General features: G+C 38.2%; 2 protein-coding genes across 2 annotated transcripts; both read right to left on the bottom strand.

Moving 5' to 3' along the window:
• Window positions 1-7,606: 7,606 nt before the first annotated feature.
• On the bottom strand, window positions 7,607-11,511 carry LOC119521154. The gene is made up of 4 exons (XM_037819214.1): window positions 11,502-11,511; window positions 8,802-8,914; window positions 8,246-8,643; window positions 7,607-8,111 (listed from the first exon to the last, which is right to left on the bottom strand). Exons 1-4 carry the CDS (start codon window positions 11,509-11,511, stop codon window positions 7,688-7,690), a joined length of 945 nt encoding a protein of 314 aa, XP_037675142.1. The 3' UTR covers window positions 7,607-7,687.
• A 6,316-nt stretch (window positions 11,512-17,827) lies between these two features.
• LOC119521110 (proteasome subunit alpha type-3-like) lies at window positions 17,828-18,826 on the bottom strand. The gene is given in 1 exon segment (XM_037819165.1): window positions 17,828-18,826. A coding segment is annotated over 1 exon segment (765 nt). The 5' UTR covers window positions 18,779-18,826; the 3' UTR covers window positions 17,828-18,013.
• Between the last annotated feature and the right edge of the window lie 3,257 nt (window positions 18,827-22,083).

Below are 22,083 nucleotides of genomic sequence, written 5' to 3'. Positions count from 1 at the left end.
TAAGTGGAGACATGGAATAAATATTAAAAAGACCCAAATCAAAATTCTAAAAATAAAAACTACAATGTCTGTAAGAAAAAACAAATGGATGGAATTAATAGCAGATTAGACATTGCAGAAGAAAATATTAGTAATTGAAGATATAATAATAGAAACTATCAAAAATGAAACACACAGAGAGATAAATTATGAGCATCAGGGAATTGTGAGACAACTTCAAATTAATTAACACACATGTAATTGGAGTCCCAAAGGAGGGATGAGGAACAAAAAACATAAATTTGAAGAGACAGTGGCCAAAAAATGTTCTAAATTGGATAAAAACTATAAACCAACAGATTCAAGAAGCTCAATGAGTTCAAATCACAAAAAAAAAAAAAAAAACATGAAGAAAGCTACCTCAAGGAACATCATAATCAAATTTCTTTAAAAAATAAGACAAAATTTTAAAGAATCAGAGAGAAAAGAAACAATATGCACAGAGGAACAAAGATGAGGATAGTGGTAGATTTTTTTATTGGAAACAATGCAAGCCGGAAGCAATGGGGCAACATATCCATGGAGAAAAAACTGTCAATCTAGAATTCCATATCCAGCAAAACTATCTGTCACAAATAAAGGCAAAATAAGGATTTTTCATTAAAAAGCTGCAAGAATTCACTACCAACATACCTTCATTACAAAAACTGTTAACATGTATGCTGTATGCAGAAGGAAAATGACACCAAATAGAAATCTGGATACACAAAGAAATGAAGAACATAGAAATAGCATGACATGGACAAATATAAAGATATTTTAAAATCAATTATATTTTCTTAAAAGATAATCACCAGTTTAATGAAAAATAGTAATGATGTACTTTGGGGTTTGTAACACATGTAGGAGAAAAACATATGACAGCCGAAACACATAGGCTGGAGGGGCAGAAATAGAAGTTTGCTATTGTAAGATTCTCATTCTAAATGTAAAGCAGTGTAATATAACTTTAAGGTACACAGTAACAATTTAAAAGTGCATATAGTAAACACTAAAGCAAGCACTAAATGAATAGCAAAAAGCTATAGCTGGAGGGGGAACATGGTGGCATAGAGAGGTGTGGAATTTAGCTTGTCCCCTGGAGCAATTAATAAACCATGAGGAACAGCTAGTAAATAATCTGGAACAACTGCTGGGGGACAACCATGACTGTCCACACATCGTACACCAACCTGGATTGGGTGGAATGGCAGAGATTGCAGCATAAAATCTATAAGTGAAAACTGAAGATCTGTCCCAGGAGTCCCCTCCCCCCATGGCAGGCTGAGCTGCAAGACCTCACCATGGGAGAAAGCAGCATTCTCAGAGCCAGCGACTATAGCTCAGCCCAGCTCCAACTGGGGTTTTAATTAACAAATGTGGACTGCTGAATACAAGCCACACAGGAGAGGAGTTGGGGCAATGCAAAAAAAACTTAATTAAAAAAAAAAAGGAAAAATACAGAAGCTTTTAGAGACTGAACTTAGAGGGCCAGAAAACACCTGTATCCCAGGAAAGGGAGCCCAGAAGACCAGATGCTCTATCTGACTGATGGGCAAAACTGGGGGGTCATGGACTGGCTCTGAAAGGGGGCTTTCTTTCCCTTTTTCTCTCTCTCAACCTGAGTGGCTCAGTGGAGAGAGCCCCAGACATTTTCAGTTTGCAGTGCTCTGACCAAGACAGGGGTGGAGATAACAGAGTCAGAGAGACAAAGGAGCTATTCAAATGCAGAAGATAACTCCCTAGGGGGTGTATCTTCCCTAAGAGGAAGGAGGTGGGGCCTAGCTCTAGGACTGGCCCTCCCTTCAGAACTCAGACCCCAGGGCCTGTGGGAAAACAGTAAAAACAGAAAGAAACTAAGCTAAGAATTAAAGGGACCACACCTACTTACACCACTGGGGAGGGACAGGATGACAGCTGCCACCTGCTGGGCAGATTAGGAAAAGCACAGTGGCTAGAGGCCTCACAGGAAAGTCTGTGACTCTTCTAAGACACACCTTCAGGGAGACCTGAAACTGAATATAACCCCATTCTGAGATCTGAACCCGACGTGGTTCTAGAAAATCTGATTGGTGTAACCAAGGAATTCAGATGCCTAGACAACAGAAAACTACAAATTGTATTAGGAAAAATGAAGATATGGCACAGTCAAAGGAACAAACTTATACCTCAATTAAGATAGAGTTGAGATATTGCTTCACTTTAATGAAACAACCAATTAAAGATTTTGAAAGAAATATGACCAATCACATCAAAAACCAATGAGTTCAGGGAAGATATTGCAAAAGACATGAAGGATATAAAGAAAACACTGGACAAACATAAGGTAGAAATTGAAAGTTTGAAAAAACTACTGGCAGAATCTATGGAAATGAAAGGCACAACACAAGAAGAGAAAAACACAATAGAGACATACAAAAGTAGATCCCCTGAGGCAGCAGAAAACACTCAGGAACTGGAGAACAAGACAACTGAAATCCTACACACAAAAGAACAGATAGGGAAAAAAATTGAAAAATATGAGCAACGTCTCAGGGAATTGAATGATAACATGAAGCGCATGAGTGTGTGTGTCATGGATGTCCCAAAAGGAGAAGAGAAGGGAAAAGGGGCAGAAGCAATAACAGAGGAAATAATCAATGAAAATTTCCCATCTCTTATGAAAGACATAAATTACAGATCCAAGAAGCACAGCATACCCCAAACAGAATAGATCTGAATAGTCCTACACCAAGACACTTAATAATCAGATTATCAAACATCAAAGATAAAGAGAGAATCCTGAAAGCAGCAAGAGAAAAGCAATCCATCACATACAAAGGAAGTTTGATAAGACTTGTGCGGATTTCTCTGTAGAAACCATGGAAGCAAGAAGGAAATGGTGCGATATATTTAAGATACTGAAGGAGAAAAACCACCAACCAAGAATCCTGTATCTGGCAAAACTGTCCTTTAAATATGAGGGAGAGTTTAAAATATTCTCTGACAAACAGACAATGAGAGAGTTTGTAAACAAAATACCTGCTTTATAGGAAATACTAAAGGGAGCACTACAAACAGATAGGAAAAGACAGGAATGAGAGGTTTGGAACATAATCTTGGGTGATGGTAGCACAATAATACATGTACACTGAACAAAGATGACTGTGAGTATGGTTGAAAGAGGAATGTTAGGAGCGTGTGGGACATCAGAAGGAAAGAGGAAAGATAAAGACTGGGACTGTATAGCTCAGTGAAACCTAGAGTGCTCAACAATTGTGATAAAATGTACAAATATGTTTTTACATGAAGGAGAACAAATGAATGTGAACCTTGAAAGGTATTAAAAATAGGGTGGTATTGGAGGAAAATAGAATCAATGCAAACTGGAGACTATAGTTAGCAGAAACATTGCATTATGCCTACTTTAATGTAACATAAGCAATATACCAAAGCTAAATGCCTATAAGAGGGGAATATGCGGGACGGGAATGGGACTCTTGGCATTGGTGATGTTGTCTGACTTTTTTATTCTACTTCAGTTTAATTCTATTTTCCTTTTGTTGCTTTTTAGCTGGCATTTTTTCTTTCTTTTTCTTTTTATCTCTCTACCTTCTTTGATGCTTCCTCCTTCTTTGTGGAAGAAATGGAGATGTCCTTATATAGATAGTGCTATTGGTGTGAATACATATATATGTGACTATACAGGGAACCATCGATTGTTTACTTAGGACAGAATGTATGGTGGGTGAACAAAACCATCTTAAAAAAAAAACGGGATGATGAAGAAACCTTGAGGGCACTATATTGAGTTGAAATAATTCAGATATATAAGGACGAATATTGCATGGTCTCACTGATATGAACTAATTATAATATATAAACTCATAGACATGAAATATAAGTTACCAGGATATAGAACAGGCTAAGGAATGGGAAGTGACCGTTTATTATGAGCAGAATGTTCAACTAGGTTGAACTTAAGTGTTTGGAAATGGACAGAGGTGACAGTAGCACATTATTGTGAGAATAACTAACAATGCTGAATGGTGTGTGCCCATGGTGGACAAGGGAAGCTTAGAGTCATGAATGCCACCAGAAGGAAAGTTGGAGGTTAAAAGATGGGAATGTATAAAAGTGAATCTTATGGTGGACAATGTCCGTGATTAACTGTACAAATATTAGAAATCTCTTTCATGAACTAGAACAAATGTATGACACTATAACTAAAAGTTGATAATAGAGGGTATATAGGGGAAAAATGTACCTATTGCAAACTATGTACTACAGTTAGTATTTTAACATTCTTTCATCAACAGTAACTAATGTACTGTACCAATACTCTGAGTCAATAATGGAGGGGGGGTGGTTAGGGGTATGGGAGGATTTGAGTTTCCTTTTTTTGTCTTTTTACCTTTTCTGGAGTAATGAAAATGTTCTAAAAATTGAAAAAAAATTGTGGTGATGGATGCACAGCTGTATGATGGTACCATGTGCAATTGATTGTGCACTTTGGATCTTTGGATAATTGTATGGTATGTGAACAATCTCAATAAAATTAAATTTAAAAAAAAGTGAAAGGATGGAAAGAAATATTCCACCCAAGCTACAGTCAAAAGAAAGCAGAGGTAGCAATACTAACACCAGACAAAATAGACTTTAATTACAAAGATGTCATAAGAGACAAGGACACTATATATTAATAAAAGGTACAATTAACCAAGAAGAAATAACAATCATACATGTTTATGCACCCAATCAAGGTGCTCCAAAGTACATGAGACAAGTATTGGTAAAACTGAAGGAAGCAATAGACATTTCCACAATAATACTGGGAGACCTTGATACACCACTCTCTCTTATAGATAGAACAACCAGAGGATCAATGAAGAAATTGAGAACCTAAACAATGTGATAAATGGACTAGATGTAATAGACATATATAGAGCATTACATCCCAAGTTACCAGGATATACATACTTCTCTAGCACTCATGGAATGTTGTCCAGGATAAATCACATGCTAGGGCATAAAAATAAATTTTAAAAGATTGAAATCATTCAAGGCACATGCTCTGACCATAAGGGAATGCAACTAGAAGTCAATAACCATAAAGAACCAGAACATTCACAAATATGTGGAGGTTAAACAACACACTACTAAATAATCAGTGGGTCAAAGAAGAAATTGCAAGAGAAATTGCTAAATATCTAGGGACAAATGAAAATGAGAACACAACATATCAAAACCTATGGAATGCAATGAAGGCAATACTGAGGGGGAAATTTATAGCTCTAAATTCATACATTAAAAAGGAAGAAAGAGCTAAAATCAAAGAACTAATGATACAACAGAAGAAGCTAGAGAATGATCAGCAAATTAACCCTAAAGCAAGTAGAAGAAAAGAAATAACAAGGATTAAAGCAGAAATAATGAGTTGGAGAACAAAAAATGCAACAGAGAAGATAAATAAAACCAAAAGATGGTTCTTTGAGAACATCAACAAGATTGACAAACCCTTAGCTAGAATGACAAAGTCAAAAAGAGAGAAGACCCAGATAAACAAAATCATAAATGAGAAGGGGGACATTATTGTGGATCCTGAGGAAATTAAAAAATCATAACAGGATAGTATGAGCAACTGTATGCCAATAAATTAGAAAATTTAGAGGAAATGGATAACTTTCTGGAAACACATGAACTGCCTAGACCAACATCAGAAGAAACAGAAGACCTCAACAAACTAATCACAAGTAGAGATCCAATCAGTCATCAAAAAGCTTCCTACAAAAAAAAAAGTCCAGGGTAGGATGGCTTTACAGGGGGATTTTAACAAACTTTCAAAAATGAACTGACACCATTCCTGCTCAAACTCTTTTTTAAAAAATTGAAGAAATAGGGACATTACCTAACTCATTTATGAAGCTAACATCACTCTAATATTAAAACTACATGAAAATGCTACAAGAAAGGAAAACTACAGGCCAATCTCCCTAATGAATATAGATGAAAAAGTTCTCAAAAATATACTTGCAAATCAAGTCCAAAGACACATTAAAAGAATCATACACCATCTATGAAAAATCCACAATTTACATTATGCTTAGTGCTGAAAGACTGAATGCTTGCCCCTAAGATCAGGAACAAGACAAGCATGCCTGTTCTTGCTACTTCTATTCAACATGGTATTGGATTTCTAGCAAGGGAAATAAGGCAAGAAAAAGATATAACAGGAATCTAGATTGGGAAGGAAGAAGTGACATTATCTCTATTTTCAGTGACATAATCTTATGTATAGAAAATCCTAATGAATCCACCAAAAAATATTAGAATAAACAATTCAACAAGGTCACAGGACACAAGATCAAAATATGAAAATCAAGTGTATGTCTATACTCTACCAATCAACAATCCAAAGTGAAATTAAGAAAATAATTCCATTTATAATAGCATCAAATAATAAAATACTTAGGAATATTAAACTTTAAAAAAATGAGGGCAACATTTATACTCTGAAAACTATAAAACACTGCTGAAAGAAATGAAAAAAGACCTAAATAATAGAAAGAGTCCATGTTCATGAATGGGAAGATTTAATATTATCATGGCTAATGCCACCATTATGCAAAACACCAGAAATGGATTGGCTTTTATAAAGGGGGTTTATTTGGTTACAAAGTAACAGTTTAAAGGTGATAGAAGTGTCCACACTAGTGTCAACAATAGGGTATCTTCACTGAAGAATGGCCAATGGCATCTGGAACACCTCTGTTGTCTGGGAAGGCATGGGGCTGGCATCTTCGTGCTCTTAGGTTGTGTTTCCAAAATGGCATCCTCCAAAATGTCTCTCTTAGCTGCAGCTGCGAGCTCCTTCTGTCTGAGCTCTTATATATGACTCCAATGATTAAATCAAGACCCACACTGAATGGAAATAATCTAATCAAAGGTGTTAACCACAGTTGGGTGGGTCACATCTCCATGGAAAAAACCTAATCCAAAGATTCCAACCTAATCAACACTAATACCTCTGTCCCCGTGAGATTGACTCAAAGAACATGGCATTTGGGGAGACATAATACATCCAAATCCACATACTCCCCAAATTGATCTACATACACATTCTACACAAGCTCCATCAAAATCCCAACTGCCTTTTTTTTTTTTTGCTGAAATTGACAAATCAATTATAAAATTCACATAGAAATTCAAGGGACCCAGAATAGCCAAAATAATCTTGGAAAAGAACATGCAACAACATGGATGAACCTTGAAAACATTATGCTTAGTGAAAGGAGTCAGTCACAAAAGTTCACCTATTGTATGATTCCGTTTGTATGAAATGTCCAGAATAGGCAAATCCACAGACACAGAAAGTGGATTACTCATCACCCAGGGCTGGGTGAAAGTGAGAATGGGGAAGACGGCTTCATGAGTATGTGGTTTCATTTTGGGGAGAAGAAAATATTCTAAAACCGATTGTGGTGATGGTTCCACAACTCTGTGCCTCAACTAAAAACTGTTGAACTCTTCACTTTCAATGACTTAATTGTACGGTGAATATCAATCAACTCTGAGATGAGGGGCAGACAAAGTGAGAGTGAACGGATGGAGTAAAAAATTAAAATCGGTAGAGAAAAACAGAATAAAAAGTAATACAAATGGCAGAAACACAGTGCAGGGGGAAATGGTTTTATTTGTAAACAAGAGGTCTCATTGGTGAGCTGGGGTCACTGACAGGGTCTCTGGCAGTCAGGGGACTCGTGTGGCCAGGCCAGGGGTTCACGCCGTCACTGTCGTCTGCAGCGTCGCCCACAGGGACGCAGGCAAGCTGGGGGATCACGCCGGCACCAAGCTCGCCAGCAGCGCTCTCGGCGGCAGGCAGGAGGGTCACGCTGGTAAACTCGGGGGCGCCCACAGCCCGTGTGGTGAAGTCGGCCGTTGGAAGTGTCTCTTCTGCCAGCACATGTGTGGCAACAGCAAGCAGAAGCGCAAGCACGCCTGTGAGAGCAAAATGCAGGAAGGTCTCTTCTGCGAGTGGGTGAGTGACCCCCACCAGGGCCATGGAGAAACGGGCGAGTGAGGCGATCGTGTCGGCCAACAGCTTGGTCACATCTCTGAGTGGAAGAACAATATTGGGGAGTGACTTCACAGCCCTGTGCGTGTCCACGTGAGACTCGAGAGGAGTATGGGGATGCTCGGGGGTATCCAGAAGCCATTGCTGTCGAGATGGGAGATGTGGGTGAATTACCTGCTGACGTCTCTGAGTTGGTAGGTATTTCCTCTTGCAAACGTCTGGGGATGGTTGGGGAATAGCTGGGTGATACGGCAGACTCTCTGAGCGAGGTGGGTGAATTGCTTGGCGATGGAAGGAAGAAGATGTGGTATATGACTGATGAGTCTGGTGATTCGGATCGTCGAGTGCCATCTGGAGAGCGCAGTGCGAAGTGGGGCGATGCTGGTGACGACGGAGGTGAAGGTGGGGACCCTCCGGGGGAGGATGGAGCCTCGTCGTCCTTGGTCTCTGGAGAACTGACCATTATGACTGAGCTGCTGGGAGAGAGGAGTAAGAAGCGGGGTGAGGACGGCGTGCGGTTCAGGGAGCCAGGGCTGGGGGCCCGCTGCTGGGAGGAGCCTGACCTCATCCCCCTGTCCTCAGATGCAGACGTGCTCGGGAATCTGCAGCTCCCCCTGCCCGCTCTTCTGACTACAGAAGGGGAGGGCGGGTGGTGCGTGTGTGGGGGTGAGGGTGTCCTCTAAAAGAACAGACGAGAATAAAAAAACAAGACGGGCGAAGATTCACTTACCCAAGTGTTGTGTCCTTCTCGCCTCTGAACAGATTGCAGGTTTCGGGCTGTAAGCGCCAAGCACAGGAGGATCTCGATGAAACGCCCTGGACGCCGGGCTCCTCTGAAGAAGTCTGAGCAGAGCGCCGAGGCTGCATTTAAGCCCCAGTGGGCGGGACCCGGCGCGGAAGGGGAGGAGCTTCACCCCTCCCTGCTCCACCGTTTCACGTTAAAAGTTTGGAACAATTTAAGCACCAACTTAGAATTTTTGTGGGCCAAATATATTACAAATTAATTTCATTTAAACCCTTTAGGACGTCTAGTGCCGAGTTTGGTGCTGGGACCAGCAGCGTCTTTGCAAACTATCAAACCCCTCCCCAGAACTGCTGAAGCAGAAACTCTAAGGTGGGAACCCAGAAGTCTCCTGCATTCTAAGAATCCCTCTCCCTGATGCTGAAGCAAGGCAGAGTTTAAGAGCCACCTGTGTAAGGGTAAAGAGTTTTATTAACATGTTGAGATATATGTTGTGTGATCGATCCTGGTCTTGAGTCATCTGGGAAAAATTGGAACTAAATGAGTGAAGGGTTGATTGGATTTGGATGATTAAGTTGGAGGAATGCGTGGCTCGAGATAATGCAATCATCCAATTAATTTTTATTTGTGCTAACTTGTTTGCTTAAATTATGCATATTTGTGTAAATTAACATAATTAGAATGAGAATTGCAACGCTGGGGTGTGACAGATATGTGACTTTATGTAAACATTTGCATCAGAACATAAATCCTATTCCTGCCCCCATTTTCCTAGAGGGTCCATTCAAGGTCAGCCCCTTCCTGTTCCCTGGACTGATGTCTCCATTCCAAGGACTTTCAGAGGCATTGGGGGTGATGCAGGAGGAATTGACACTCTCTCACCTTCTAGGACTTGTTAAAGAAATATCAACACTTATTTTATACATATTACTTTTTTTCTTTCATTACAATTCATTCTTCTTTCCCAAGCTTCCTGAGATGAATTATTACTTTATTTAATACCCACTTCTCTTTTCCTAAACAATCATTAACATCCCATATTCTGCTGCTGTCACTCTATTTTAATCTGATTAGTGTTCTAATTTCCTTTAAACCCCAGAACACATTAGATGTTGTTAAACAATTTGTGGGAGTTCAGATTATGAATCACAAACATTTTATTGGATGTTGGAAATATTCTTCGTTGCTTGGTAAATGATTGATTTTACATTACACCAATAGGCATTTATTAAGGATGTCTATGACTTTTATATAACACTCAAAATTCCGTTAAAACAGTTAATCTAATATTCAACTACTTCCTTTCTCCCTTTACATGATCCGTACAATAAATGAGATGTTAGTTAAAATTTTCACCTGAGCATATGTTCTTCTCAAATCCTTTTTTTGCTTCCTTCAGATGGGAAAGGATGAGGGGACAGACTTAGAACTTTATTCAACCCAATCCCATCTGCACATGTGGCAGAAATTGCTCACATCTGATTTCTAGTCATAATCCTCTTTAATGTTTTCCAGTACTGATAACGTCTTCATCTTTTCCTATTTTTGAATATTTTACTGTGATTTTTCTGGGGTTGGGATTAAAGCCACGGGTGAGAAGTTTACACATCACAGGTTTGTGAAAGATAATACTGGGATTATAATGGGAGAGGGGGTGGGAAGGGAAAGCCCTGCTATCCCATTATTTCGGAATTCATTGACCCCAAATCTGCTCACTCTTCTAAGACCCACCTCCTCATGGAAACTGAGGAAAGTTCTGGTGTATGTTAGGAGACTGATTAGGGGGTTAGTTTTATGGACAATGAAAACAGGAAAGAGGTACCAGGTCTTCACCCTTCTTGCGCTCAAGTTGGGGCTTGAGAAATCTCATGAACCAAGCCTGACAGCATTTTTATTTCTATGATAAAAATACCTGTATTTTAGTGCAGTATTTCCAAAATATAATTCAGCAATGTTTAACTTTCTCCTTAAAGTAAATCATCCCAAGGGTTAACCACTGTTAATAGTTTGATGAATATATTGCCATATCTTGTAAATATTTTCGTCAACACTTTAAATATTTCACTTCATTTCCGACACTTTTGCATGGTTTCTTAAAAGAAGTCTGATATAATTATTATCCCTGTTCTTCTGTAAGTAAGATGTATTTTCCTCTGGCTTCTTTCTAGAGTTCCTCTGTCTTTGATGTCCTGAGGTTTGAAGATGATGTGCCTAGGTATAGATTTTTTGTATTTATACTGTCTGGTGTTCTTTGAGCTTCCTGGATCTGTGGTTTGTTATCTACCAATAATTTTGGGAAAACCTCAGTCATTATTACTTCAAATATTTCTTCTGTTCCTTTCTCTCTTCTCTCTTGTAATTGTACCACAGTTCTTGGATTTTCTATTCCATTTTGTTCTGCCTTTTCTCTTTGGTATTCAAATTGGGAAGTTTCTATTGACATATCTTCAACGTCACTGATATTTCCCCAGCCATGTCCAGTCTATTGATGAACCCATCAAAGGCAGCCTTCATTTCTGTACAGTGATTTTGATTTCTAGCATTTCCTTTTTATTTTTGCTTTGAGTGTCTATCTTTCTCTTTACATTATCCATTTCTTTGTTCCAATAAAACTTTATTTATAAAAATGGGTGGCCCCTGAGGACAGATGTTCACACATCTCTGTTGTGGAAACTTGGTGGCACTTACCGATAGCCATCCAATCCTACTACCCCACCTGGAGTGCCCAGTGTCCTGCTGGTGGGAATGTAAAATGGGATAGTCACTTTCTATTCTTTTTGAGTCACACTGGTTAATTGCATTTTTCTAATGATTTGTCCATTTCACCTAAGGTTTCAAACTATTTGGCATAAAGGATGTTTAAAACATTCTGTTATCTTTTTGACCGTCAGATCATTTATATTTATGAGCCTGTTTTATTCCTAATCTCATTTAACTATATTTTCTGTTTTACTCTCTTGATAAGACTTGCCAGAGGTTTATCAATATTCGACTTTTTAAAGAATCAACTTTTGACATCACTGATCCTCTATTTTGTGTGTTGTTTTTCACTTCATAAATTTCAGCTCTTGTCTTTATTCTTTCTTTCTTCTACTTTCTTTGTGTTGATTCTATTTTTCCCTCTGTGTTCACTCTTTTTCCCTTTGTGTTCACTCTCTTATTTTCTCTACTACTTTGCTCATTAATTTAGACCCCTCTTTCTTTTTTGTTTTAAAATAATCATGAAAGTCTATAATTTTTTCTCAAAGTAGGTGCATTTGTAAGTTTTGTTTTTTTGTTTGTTTGCTTGTTACCATTTTAGGTGTAAATTCTTTGACATTAAGTACACTGCCAATACAACGTAACTTTCACCACTATCTATTTACAGACTATTTTCCTCAACCCAAAACAGAACTCATACACATTTAGCAATAACTCCCCATAACCCCCACCTCTGGGAACCACTATTCTGCCTATCATCTCTATGAATTTCCTTATTCTAAGTATTTCACATAATAGAAATCATAAAATATTTGTCCTTTTCTGTCTGGCTTATTTCACTTGACATGTTGTGTTCAAAGTATATCCATGTTGTAGTATGTAACAACACCTCATTTCTTTTTTTAACATTTTTTATTATGAAATATAACATATATACAGAAAAGTGATAACTTTCAAAATACGGTTTAACAAGTAGTTATAGAGCAAATTTCAACATACAACATGGGTTACAGTTCCACAATTTCAGTTATTTCCTACTAGCTGTTCTAAAACACTAGAGATCAAAAGGAAATACCTATTTAATGATTCAGTGTTCATAATCCTTTATTAAATCCTATCATATCTGTTGCTACTCCTTCTTCTCACTTGATCACTGTCTTTTCAAGGATATCTAGACAATGACCACTCTAACTTGTTCATATTGAGAAGGGGTGTCGACATTATGGGTTCAGGGGATGCAACTGGACTTCATTTCTTTTTATGGCTGACTAATATCCCACTGTATGGCTATACAACATTTTGTTTATCCATTCATCTGTTGATGGTTACCTGGGTTGAATCCACCTTTTAGCCATAGTGAATAATGCTGCAATGAACATTGGTGTACAAATGTCTGCCCGAGTGTGTTTTCAATTATTTGGGGTATATACTTATGAATGGAATTTCTGGATCATAAGGTAATACTATGCTTAACTTTCTGAGGAACTGCCAAATGTTTTCCACAGCATCATTTTACGTTCCCACCAACAATGTATGAGGATTCCTATTTCACCACATCTTTACCAATACATGCTACTTTCAAATTTTTAAATCAATAACCATCCTAGTGGGTATGAAGTGGTATCTCATGGTATTTTCAATTTGCATTTTTCTAACAGCTAATAATGTTTAGCATGTTTTCATATGCTTATTAGCCATTTGAATATCTTCTTTGGAGAAATGTCTGTCCAAATCATTGGCCCACTTCTAAATTTGGTCGTCTTTTTGTTGTTGAGTTGTGAGACTTCTTTATACATTGTGGATATTAAACCCTTATCAGATATATGGTTTCCAAATATTTTCCCCATTTGGTAGGTTGCCTTTTCACCTTCTTGATAATGTCCTTTCATGCACAAAAGTCCTTAATTTTCATGCAGTTTATTTTATCTATTTTTTCTTTCATTGCTTCTAATTTTGGTGTAAAATTTAAATCCATTGCCTACTAAAAGGTCCTAAAGATAGTTCCCTGTGTTTTCTTGTAAGAGTGTTAAAGTATCAGCGCTTACATTTAGGTCATTGATCCATTTTCAATTAATTTTGTATATGATGAGAGGTAGGAGTCTACATTCATTCTTCTTCATGTAGATTTCCAGATGTCCTGGCATCATTTGTGGAAGAAACTATTCTTTCACCATTGAATGAACTTGGCATCCTTGTCAAAAATCAAATGGCCATGGATGTGTGGGTTCACCTCTGGACCCTCAATTCTATTCCATTGGTCTATGTGCCTTCATGCCAGTACCATGCTGTTTTAATTACTGCAGCTTTGTAGAAAGTTTTAAAATTAGAAACTGTGAGTCCTCCAAATTTGTACTTCTTTTTAAAGATTGTTTTAGCTATTCATAGCCTCTGGCAATTCCATATGAATTTGATGATCAGCTTTTCCATTTTGGCAAAGAGACTGGTGGAATTTAGACAGGGATTGCATTGAATTTGTAGACTGCTTCAGGCGGTATTGAAATCTTAATATTAAGCCTTCCAATCTGTGAACACAGGATTGCCTTTCTGTTTATTTAGGTCTTTCATTTCTTTCAGCAATGTTAACCACCGTTGTTAAATTTATTCCTAGGTATTTTATTTTTTAAGAAGCTATTGTAAAAGGTAAAGAGGCAGCCAACTCAATGGGAAAAAATTTTTGGAAACCATGTATCTGACAAAAGACTGATATCTTGCATATACAAAGAAATCCTACAACTCAATGACAATAGTACAGACGGCCCAATTATAAAATGGGCAAAAGATATGAAAAGACAGTTCTCTGAAGAGGAAATACAAATGGCCAAGAAACACATGAAAAAATGTTCAGCTTCACTAGCTATTAGAGAGATGCAAATTAAGACCACAATGAGATACCATCTAACACCGGTTAGAATGGCTGCCATTAAACAAACAGGAAACTACAAATGCTGGAGGGGATGTGGAGAAATTGGAACTCTTATTCATTGTTGGTGGGACTGTATAATGGTTCAGCCACTCTGGAAGTCAGTCTGGCAGTTCCTTAGAAAACTAGATATAGAGCTACCATTCGATCCAGCGATTGCACTTCTCGGTATATACCCGGAAGATCGGAAAGCAGTGACACGAACAGATATCTGCACGCCAATGTTCATAGCAGCATTATTCACAATTGCCAAGAGATGGAAACAACCCAAATGTCCTTCAACAGATGAGTGGATAAATAAAATGTGGTATATACACACGATGGAATACTACGCGGCAGTAAGAAGGAACGATCTGGTGAAACATATGACAACATGGATGAACCTTGAAGACATAATGCTGAGCGAAATAAGCCAGGCACAAAAAGAGAAATATTATATGCTACCACTAATGTGAACTTTGAAAAATGTAAAACAAATGGTTTATAATGTAGAATGTAGGGGAACTAGCAGTAGAGAGCAATTAAGGAAGGGGGAACAATAATCCAAGAAGAACAGATAAGCTATTTAACGTTCTGGGGATGCCCAGAAATGACTATGGTCTGTTAATTTCTGATGGATGTAGTAGGAACAAGTTCACTGAAATGTTGCTATATTATGTAACTTTCTTGGGGTAAAGTAGGAACATGTTGGAAGTTAAGCAGTTATCTTAGGTTAGTTGTCTTTTTCTTACTCCCTTGCTATGGTCTCTTTGAAATGTTCTTTTATTGTATGTTTGTTTTCTTTTTAACTTTTTTTTTCATACAGTTGATTTAAAAAAGAAGGGAAAGTAAAAAAAAAAAAAAAAAAAAAAAAAAAAAGAAGCTATTGTAAATGGAATTGTTTCCTGATTTCCTTTTCATATTGTTCATTACTGGTGTATAGAAACCCAATTGCCTTCTGTGTATTTATCCTGAAACTTTCAACTTGGCAGAATTAGTTTATTACATCTAATAGCGTTCTTGTGAACTCTTTTGAGTTTTCTATATATTGGGATCATATGATCTGTGGAAAGGGATCATTTTCCTTCTTCCTTTCCAGTTTGGATACCATTTATTTCTTTCTCATACCTAACTCTTCTGTCTAAAACTTCCAGCACCATGTTGAATAACAGTAGTGACAGAGGGCATCCTCGTCTTATTCGTGGTCTAAAGGGAAAACTTTCAGTCTCTCACCATTGCATATTGTATTTGCTCCAGGCTTTTCATGTATAACACGCTGAGAAAGTTCCCTTCTACTCCTAGTTTTCTGAGTGTTTTAATCATAAAAGGATATGGGATTTTGTCAAATGACTTTTCTACATTGATTAAGATGATCATGTGTTTCTTTTTTTCCTTCATTCTATTAATGTGGTGTTTTACATTGATTGATTTTCTTACATTAAACTAACGTTGCATTTCTGGAATAAAATCCCACTTGGTTGTGGTGTAAAAATCCTTTTAATTTTCTGTTGGATTTGGTTTGTCAGAATTCTGTTGAGGATTTTTGCATCTATATTCATAAGGGATGTTGGTCTATAATTTTCTTTTCTTGGGCTGTCTTTATTTGGCTTTGGTACCAGAAGAGGGTAATGCTGGCTTCATTGGATGAGTTAGAAGATAATCCCCCTTCTTCCATTTTTTGGAAGACTTTGAGAAGAATCAATGTTAAATCTTCTTTAAATATTTTGGAGAATTCAGCAGTGAAACCGTCTGGTCCTGGATTTTTCTTTGTTGGGAAATTTTTCATTACTGATTCAATCTCTTTGCTTGTTATATGTCTGTTGAGATTTTTCTGTTTCTTCTTGCATCAAATGAGGTCATTTTTGTTTCAAAAAATTCACCCAAGTTTTCTGATTTGTTGGTATATAATAGTTAATATTATCCACATAATCCTTTTTATTTCTCTTTGGTGGGTAGTAATGTCCCCACTTTCATTCCTAATTTTAGTTATTTGTATCCTCTCTCTTTTTCTTTGTCAGTCTGGCTAAAGATACGTCAATGTTATTGATTTTTTCAGGTAACCAATTTTTGGTTTTGTTCATTCTACTGTTTTTCTGTTCTCTATTTCATACATCTCTGATCTGATCTTTACTGTTTCCTTCCTTCTACTAACTTTGGGTTTTGTTTGCTCTTCTTATTCTAGTTTCTTTTGATGTGAAGTTATGTTATTGATTTTTTTAGTCTTTTTAATGTAGGCATTTAGAGCAATAAATATCCCTCTGAGCACTGCATTCACTGCATCACGTAAGTTTCGGTATACTGTGCTTTGTTTCAATTCGTTTCAACATATTTCCTTGCTTCCCTTGTGATTTCTTCTTTGATCCATTGATTGTTTAGTAGTGTGTTCATTTCCACATAGTTGTAAATTTTCCAGCTTCTATTCTGGTATTGATTTCGAGTTTTATTCCATTGTGGTCTGAGAAGATACTTTGTATGACTTCAATATTCTAAAATTTATTAAGATTTGATTTCTGGGCTAACAGATCATCTATCCTGGAAAATGTTCCATGTGTTCCTGAGAAGAATGTTTTTTCTGAGGTTGTTGGATGGAGTGTTCTATACAATTCCATCAGGTCTAGTTGGTTAATAATGTTGGTCAAGTCCTCTATTTTCTTACTGATCTTGTTTAGATGGTCTATCAGTTATTCAAAGTGGTGTACTGAAGTCTCCAACTGTTGGGGACAATTAAGGTAGCATATATAATATTCACCTTCAGCGATACCGGTGACATGCAACATGGCCGCCAGGGCTGATGCAAGAACAGCCTAAGCTATAATTAACCTTCTTCAAGGAAGTAACAGTAGTTCCCGCCTAAGCAGTAGCTAGTTCGCGCCTAAACAGTAGCCGCCCATTGGCCATCCACCCCAGCAACAGCAGCCACCAATCCCAGACCGCCACTTGTTGTTACTAGCCACTCCCTCCACCCTTAGAGTATATATACCCTGCCTCTTCAATAAAATTTTGCAGCTTGATCGGAAACCTGTCTTGCTGTCATTCCTCGTGTCTCTTGTCCCATACCATTCTTCCCTCGCAGGAGTTAGAGCCTCAGTTGAAAGTCCCGCGGGCCGGGACATCCAACTATTGTAATCTATCTATTTCTCCCTTTAATTTGGTCATTTTTTTCTTCATATATTTGGGGGTTCCATTGTTGAGATGTATATATGTTTATAACCATTAAATTATCTTGCTGGACTGAACCTTTTGTCTATATATAATATCTGTGTTTGTCTCTTATAAACTTTTTTGACTTAAAGTCTGCTTTATCTGACAATAATACAGCCACTCTGATTCATTTTTGATTAGTCTTTGCATGGAGTATCTTTCTCTACCCTTTTACTTTCAACCTGTTTTTGTCTTTGTTCCTAGTGTGAGTCTCTTGTAGACAGCATAAGGATGAATCACGCTTTTTCATTCAATCTGCCCATCTCTGTCTTTTTTTTTTTGATTCTAAAACAAAAATTTAATGAAAATTGGTTATTGGGTATGTAATAATCCACAGGGCTAAATAGTTTACATGGGACTGTAGTAGAAATTTAAAACAGAATAGATATAGATGTAAATATTACATATTATCATCATCAGATTCATCTTCTTCCTTCAAAGATTCCTTAGCATAGTTCTCTGCTTCTTCCCTTATATCTTTTGGAACAATTTCATGTCGTCCTTTAGTTAATTCACCAACCCAGCTGAGCTCTCGTTCAAAAGCTTTATCCTTAACTTCATCGTGTACTATGTAAATTATTTTTGCAACTTCTTTAACATCACGGCAGGTCATTTCTTTCATCTGAAGCTTTTCTATTTCTGTCTTTGCAGCTTGCCTGGCTTTACCAATGGCTCAGCCCCAATAACCATATGAAACACCTGATGGATCAGTCATGTAGAGTTGTGCACCGTCATTCACACGGTAAGACCCTAACATGAAACTGCACCCAAAAGGTCTCACAGCACTGTAGAGTGTATACGCATGAACATACATGGCCACTCTGTCTGCCAGATGTTTTAGTGGAATGTTATAGCCAAAGTTAGATCTAAAGTTGGAAGCTTCTTCTCTTGCTATGTCTGCTAAAGAACGAGCATCTGCCAACAAACCTGCTACCGCCATTCCAACATGCCGATCAACATTAAAAAGTCGTGTGTTGGAACCTTCTTCGTAAAGTTTAGAAAGGACTAATTTTTCTACCCCGAAGACAACGCCATCTTTACATCTGATTCCAATAGCTGTACTACTATTTTCCACTGCCTTCATAGCATATTCAACTTGAAAAACTCTTCCATCAGGAGAGAATGTAGAGGCTGACAGGTCATACCCGGTGCCGATAGAGCTCATCACGCTAAGACCACCAGGACACGTACTGCCCGATCTCTGTCTTTTAATAGGGGAGTTTAATCCATTGACATTTAAGGTCATAACTGAGAAGGAGGGATTTACTTCTGCCATTTAGCTATTGTTTTTTGTATGTCTTGTATGATTTTTGATCCTCAATTACTCCATTACCTCTTTTTTTTTATTCCCTTCCTTTTTCCTTTTATCCATATTTTTAGTTATTTCCTTAGTGGTTATCTTTGTAATTACAATTAACCTCTTAAATTAATAACAACCTAGTTTGATTAGAACCAACCTAGTTTCGGTACTGTAAAACTCTACTCCAATGTATCTCCATCCTTCCCCCTTTATACTGTTGTCTCAGATTACATATTTATATATTGTATTCCCAGTAACACATATTCAAAATATTATTTTACACATTTGCCTTTAAGTCATTGTTTTAGTTTGCTAAAGCTGTCAAAATGCAATATACCAGAAATGAGCTGGCTTTTAACAGTGAGAATTTATTAGTTTACAAACTTTCAGTTCCGAAGCCATGAAAATGTCCAAATCAAGGCATCAGGATATCTTCTTCCTGAAGACAGAGTGCAGGTGATCCTGGATCCTCCGTCAGCCGGAAAGGCACTTGGTGGTGTCTGCCGGGCTGTCCCTTCTCTTCTGGGTTTCACTGCTTCCAGCTTCTGGCTTCAATGGCTTCCTCTCAGCTTCCATGTCTTTCTCTCTGTATTTTTCTCTGACTTTCACCCCCTCTTACAAAGAACTCCAGTAAAAGGATTAAGACCCACCTGGGGCACACCTCAACTGAAACAACCTAATTACAAGGTCCCACCCACCATAGGTTTACACTCACAGGAATGGATTTGCTTTAAATACATGATCTTCTGAGGTCCCTTCAGCTTCAAACTACCACAGTCGTAGAGGGGGGAAGAGCAGTTACAAACCAAAAGTACAATAATGCAGGATTTTATATTTACCTAGGTAGTTAACTTTACCAATGTTCTTTATTTCTTCTGATGGCATTGAGTTACTGCTAGTGTCCTTTTACTTCAGCCTGAAAGGCTCTGTTCTGGTTTGCCAATGCTGCCATTAGGCAAAATACCGGAAATGGATTGGCTTTTATAAAGGGGGTTTGTTTGGTTACACAGTTACAGTCTTACGGCCATAAAGTGTCCAAGGTAATGCATCAATGACCGGGTACCTTCACTGGAGGATGGCCAATGGTGTCCGGAAAACCTCTGTTAGCTGGAAGGCATGTGGCTGGCGTCTGCTCTGGAGTTGTGGTTTCAAAATGGCTTTCTCCTAGGACATTCCTCCCTAGGCTGCAGCTCCTCTTCAAAATGTCACTCTCAGTTGCTCTTGGGGCACTTGTTCTCTCTTAGCTTCTCAGGAGCAAAAGACTGCTTTCAAAGGCCATCTCCAAAATGTCTCTGTAAGCTACAGCTCCTATCTCAGCTCCTGTGCATTCTTCAAAGTGTCCCTCTTGGCTGTAGCAAGCTCGCTCCTTCTGTCTGAGCTTATGTAGTACTCCAGCAAACTAATCAAGGCCCACGCTGAATGGGCAGGGCCACACCTCCACGGAATTTATCTAGTCAGAGTTATCACCCATAGTTGGGTGGGTCACATCTCCATGGAAACACTCAAAGAATTACAACCTAATCAACACTAATACATTTGCCCACACAAGATTGCATCAAAGATAATGGCATTTTGGGGGACATAATACATTCAAACCAGCACAGGCTCCTTTTAGCATTTCTTATAGGAACTGTCTTCTGGTAACAAACACTTTCAGCTTTTGTTTTTCTGTAAATGTCTTTTAATTTCTCCTTCATTCCTGAAAGATAATTTTACCAGACATCAAATTCTTGGTTTACAGTTTCTCTTTAAGGGCTTAAAAAATATGGCAGGGGATGAGGATGAGGCATAAAAATGGAGACTGGAGAATGGGAGGCCCTTTTATGGAGTGCTCACTCTGCAGCAGCGCCATGGGAAACACTTTACCTACGTAATCCCCTGAACCCTGACAACAACCCCTGATGCCTAAAGAGTGGCCTCGTGCCCACAGGGGACAAGGGAAAGAGTTAGCCCTTGAGGCAATGGAGAAACAGCAGGACAGGGGCAATAGGGTCAGCACCTTCTCACGGAATGATGGGAGAATGAGGAAAGGTGTTTGCTGCACCTGAAATGCAGATCAGCACCTCAAAAGAATGTGCAAGCAGGATTCATATCTCCTTCCCCTTCAGAGAAGATGTACAGAGGAAAGCATGGGACAATGTCTGGTACACCCTGCTTTCAAACAAAAGCCATAATTATCAGTGAGCTCCGTTGCTTTGAAAAGTAAAAACCTGCCATGATCGATTGTGGCAACCATTTTCTGACCTTGTGTCCTTGTTGACAGTGTGTCCTTCATAAAAGGGGCTCAGATGTCTGATGCTCACTTTCTAAGCCCCCCTTGACTTGGTTCTGGTCAAGTCACAGGGAGAAAGGATCATGTAGGAGAGATTTTCTTCTCTGAACAAAAGAAAGCCCTTCTTCCCTCCTGATTGGAATGTTCCTTAGATGATGTGATATTGGAGTTGCTGCAGCAATCTTGTGACCATGAGGATAAATCCAGGAGAGGATTAGAGAAGCAACCCAAAATCTCAGCATCACTGCTGAAAAACCCTCAAACCATGTACCTTCAGACTTCCTGAATGGAATATTATAGCTGTAAGAAGGAATGATGTCCTGATGCCTGCAACAACATGGATGAACCTTGAGGACATTATGTTGAGTGAAATAAGTCAGACACAAAAGGACAAATACTGTATGGTCTCACTAATATGAGCTAACTATAATGAGTAAACTCTGGGAGTTAAAATCGAGAGTATAGGTTATCAGGAGATAGAAAGGAGGTAGAGAATGGGGAGATGATGCTTAAGGTATACAGATTTTAAATAAGGTTGATTATAAATGTTTGGAAATGGATAGAGGTGATGGTAGCATAATACTGGAAGTGTAATTAACAGTTCTGAATTGTGTGTGTGAGTATGGTTGAAGGGGGAAGAAAATGTGTGTCACTAGAAGGAAAGCTAGAGGATAAAACGTGGACTGTATAACATAGCAAAACCTGTTGTGGATGATGGCTGTGGTTAATAGTTCAAATATAACAAAGTTTTTACATGAACCAGAACAAATGTATGTCACTATTACAAGGTGTTGGTAGTAGGGTGCTATATGGGGAAAAGTACAATCAATGCAAACTAGGGACTATAGTTAATAGTAACATTATGATAGTCTTTCATCAACTGGTACCATACCAATAC

This window comes from Choloepus didactylus, chromosome 27 (assembly GCF_015220235.1).
Source record: "Choloepus didactylus isolate mChoDid1 chromosome 27, mChoDid1.pri, whole genome shotgun sequence".
In the NCBI taxonomy this organism is placed as follows: domain Eukaryota; kingdom Metazoa; phylum Chordata; class Mammalia; order Pilosa; family Megalonychidae; genus Choloepus; species Choloepus didactylus.
The sequence above is the reverse complement of the archived record's forward strand: the minus strand, read 5'-3'. Positions and strand labels throughout refer to the sequence as shown.

What these genes read in the sequence shown, in the direction of transcription:
- LOC119521154 (XM_037819214.1), bottom strand. An exon ending in GAGAAGGACACAACACTTGG is followed by an intron (nt 8,644 to 8,801) that starts GTAAGTGAATCT and finishes ATCTGAGGACAG; the next exon opens with GGGGATGAGGTCAGGCTCCT. An exon ending in CAACTCAGAGACGTCAGCAG is followed by an intron (nt 8,112 to 8,245) that starts GTAATTCACCCA and finishes TCTTCCACTCAG; the next exon opens with AGATGTGACCAAGCTGTTGG.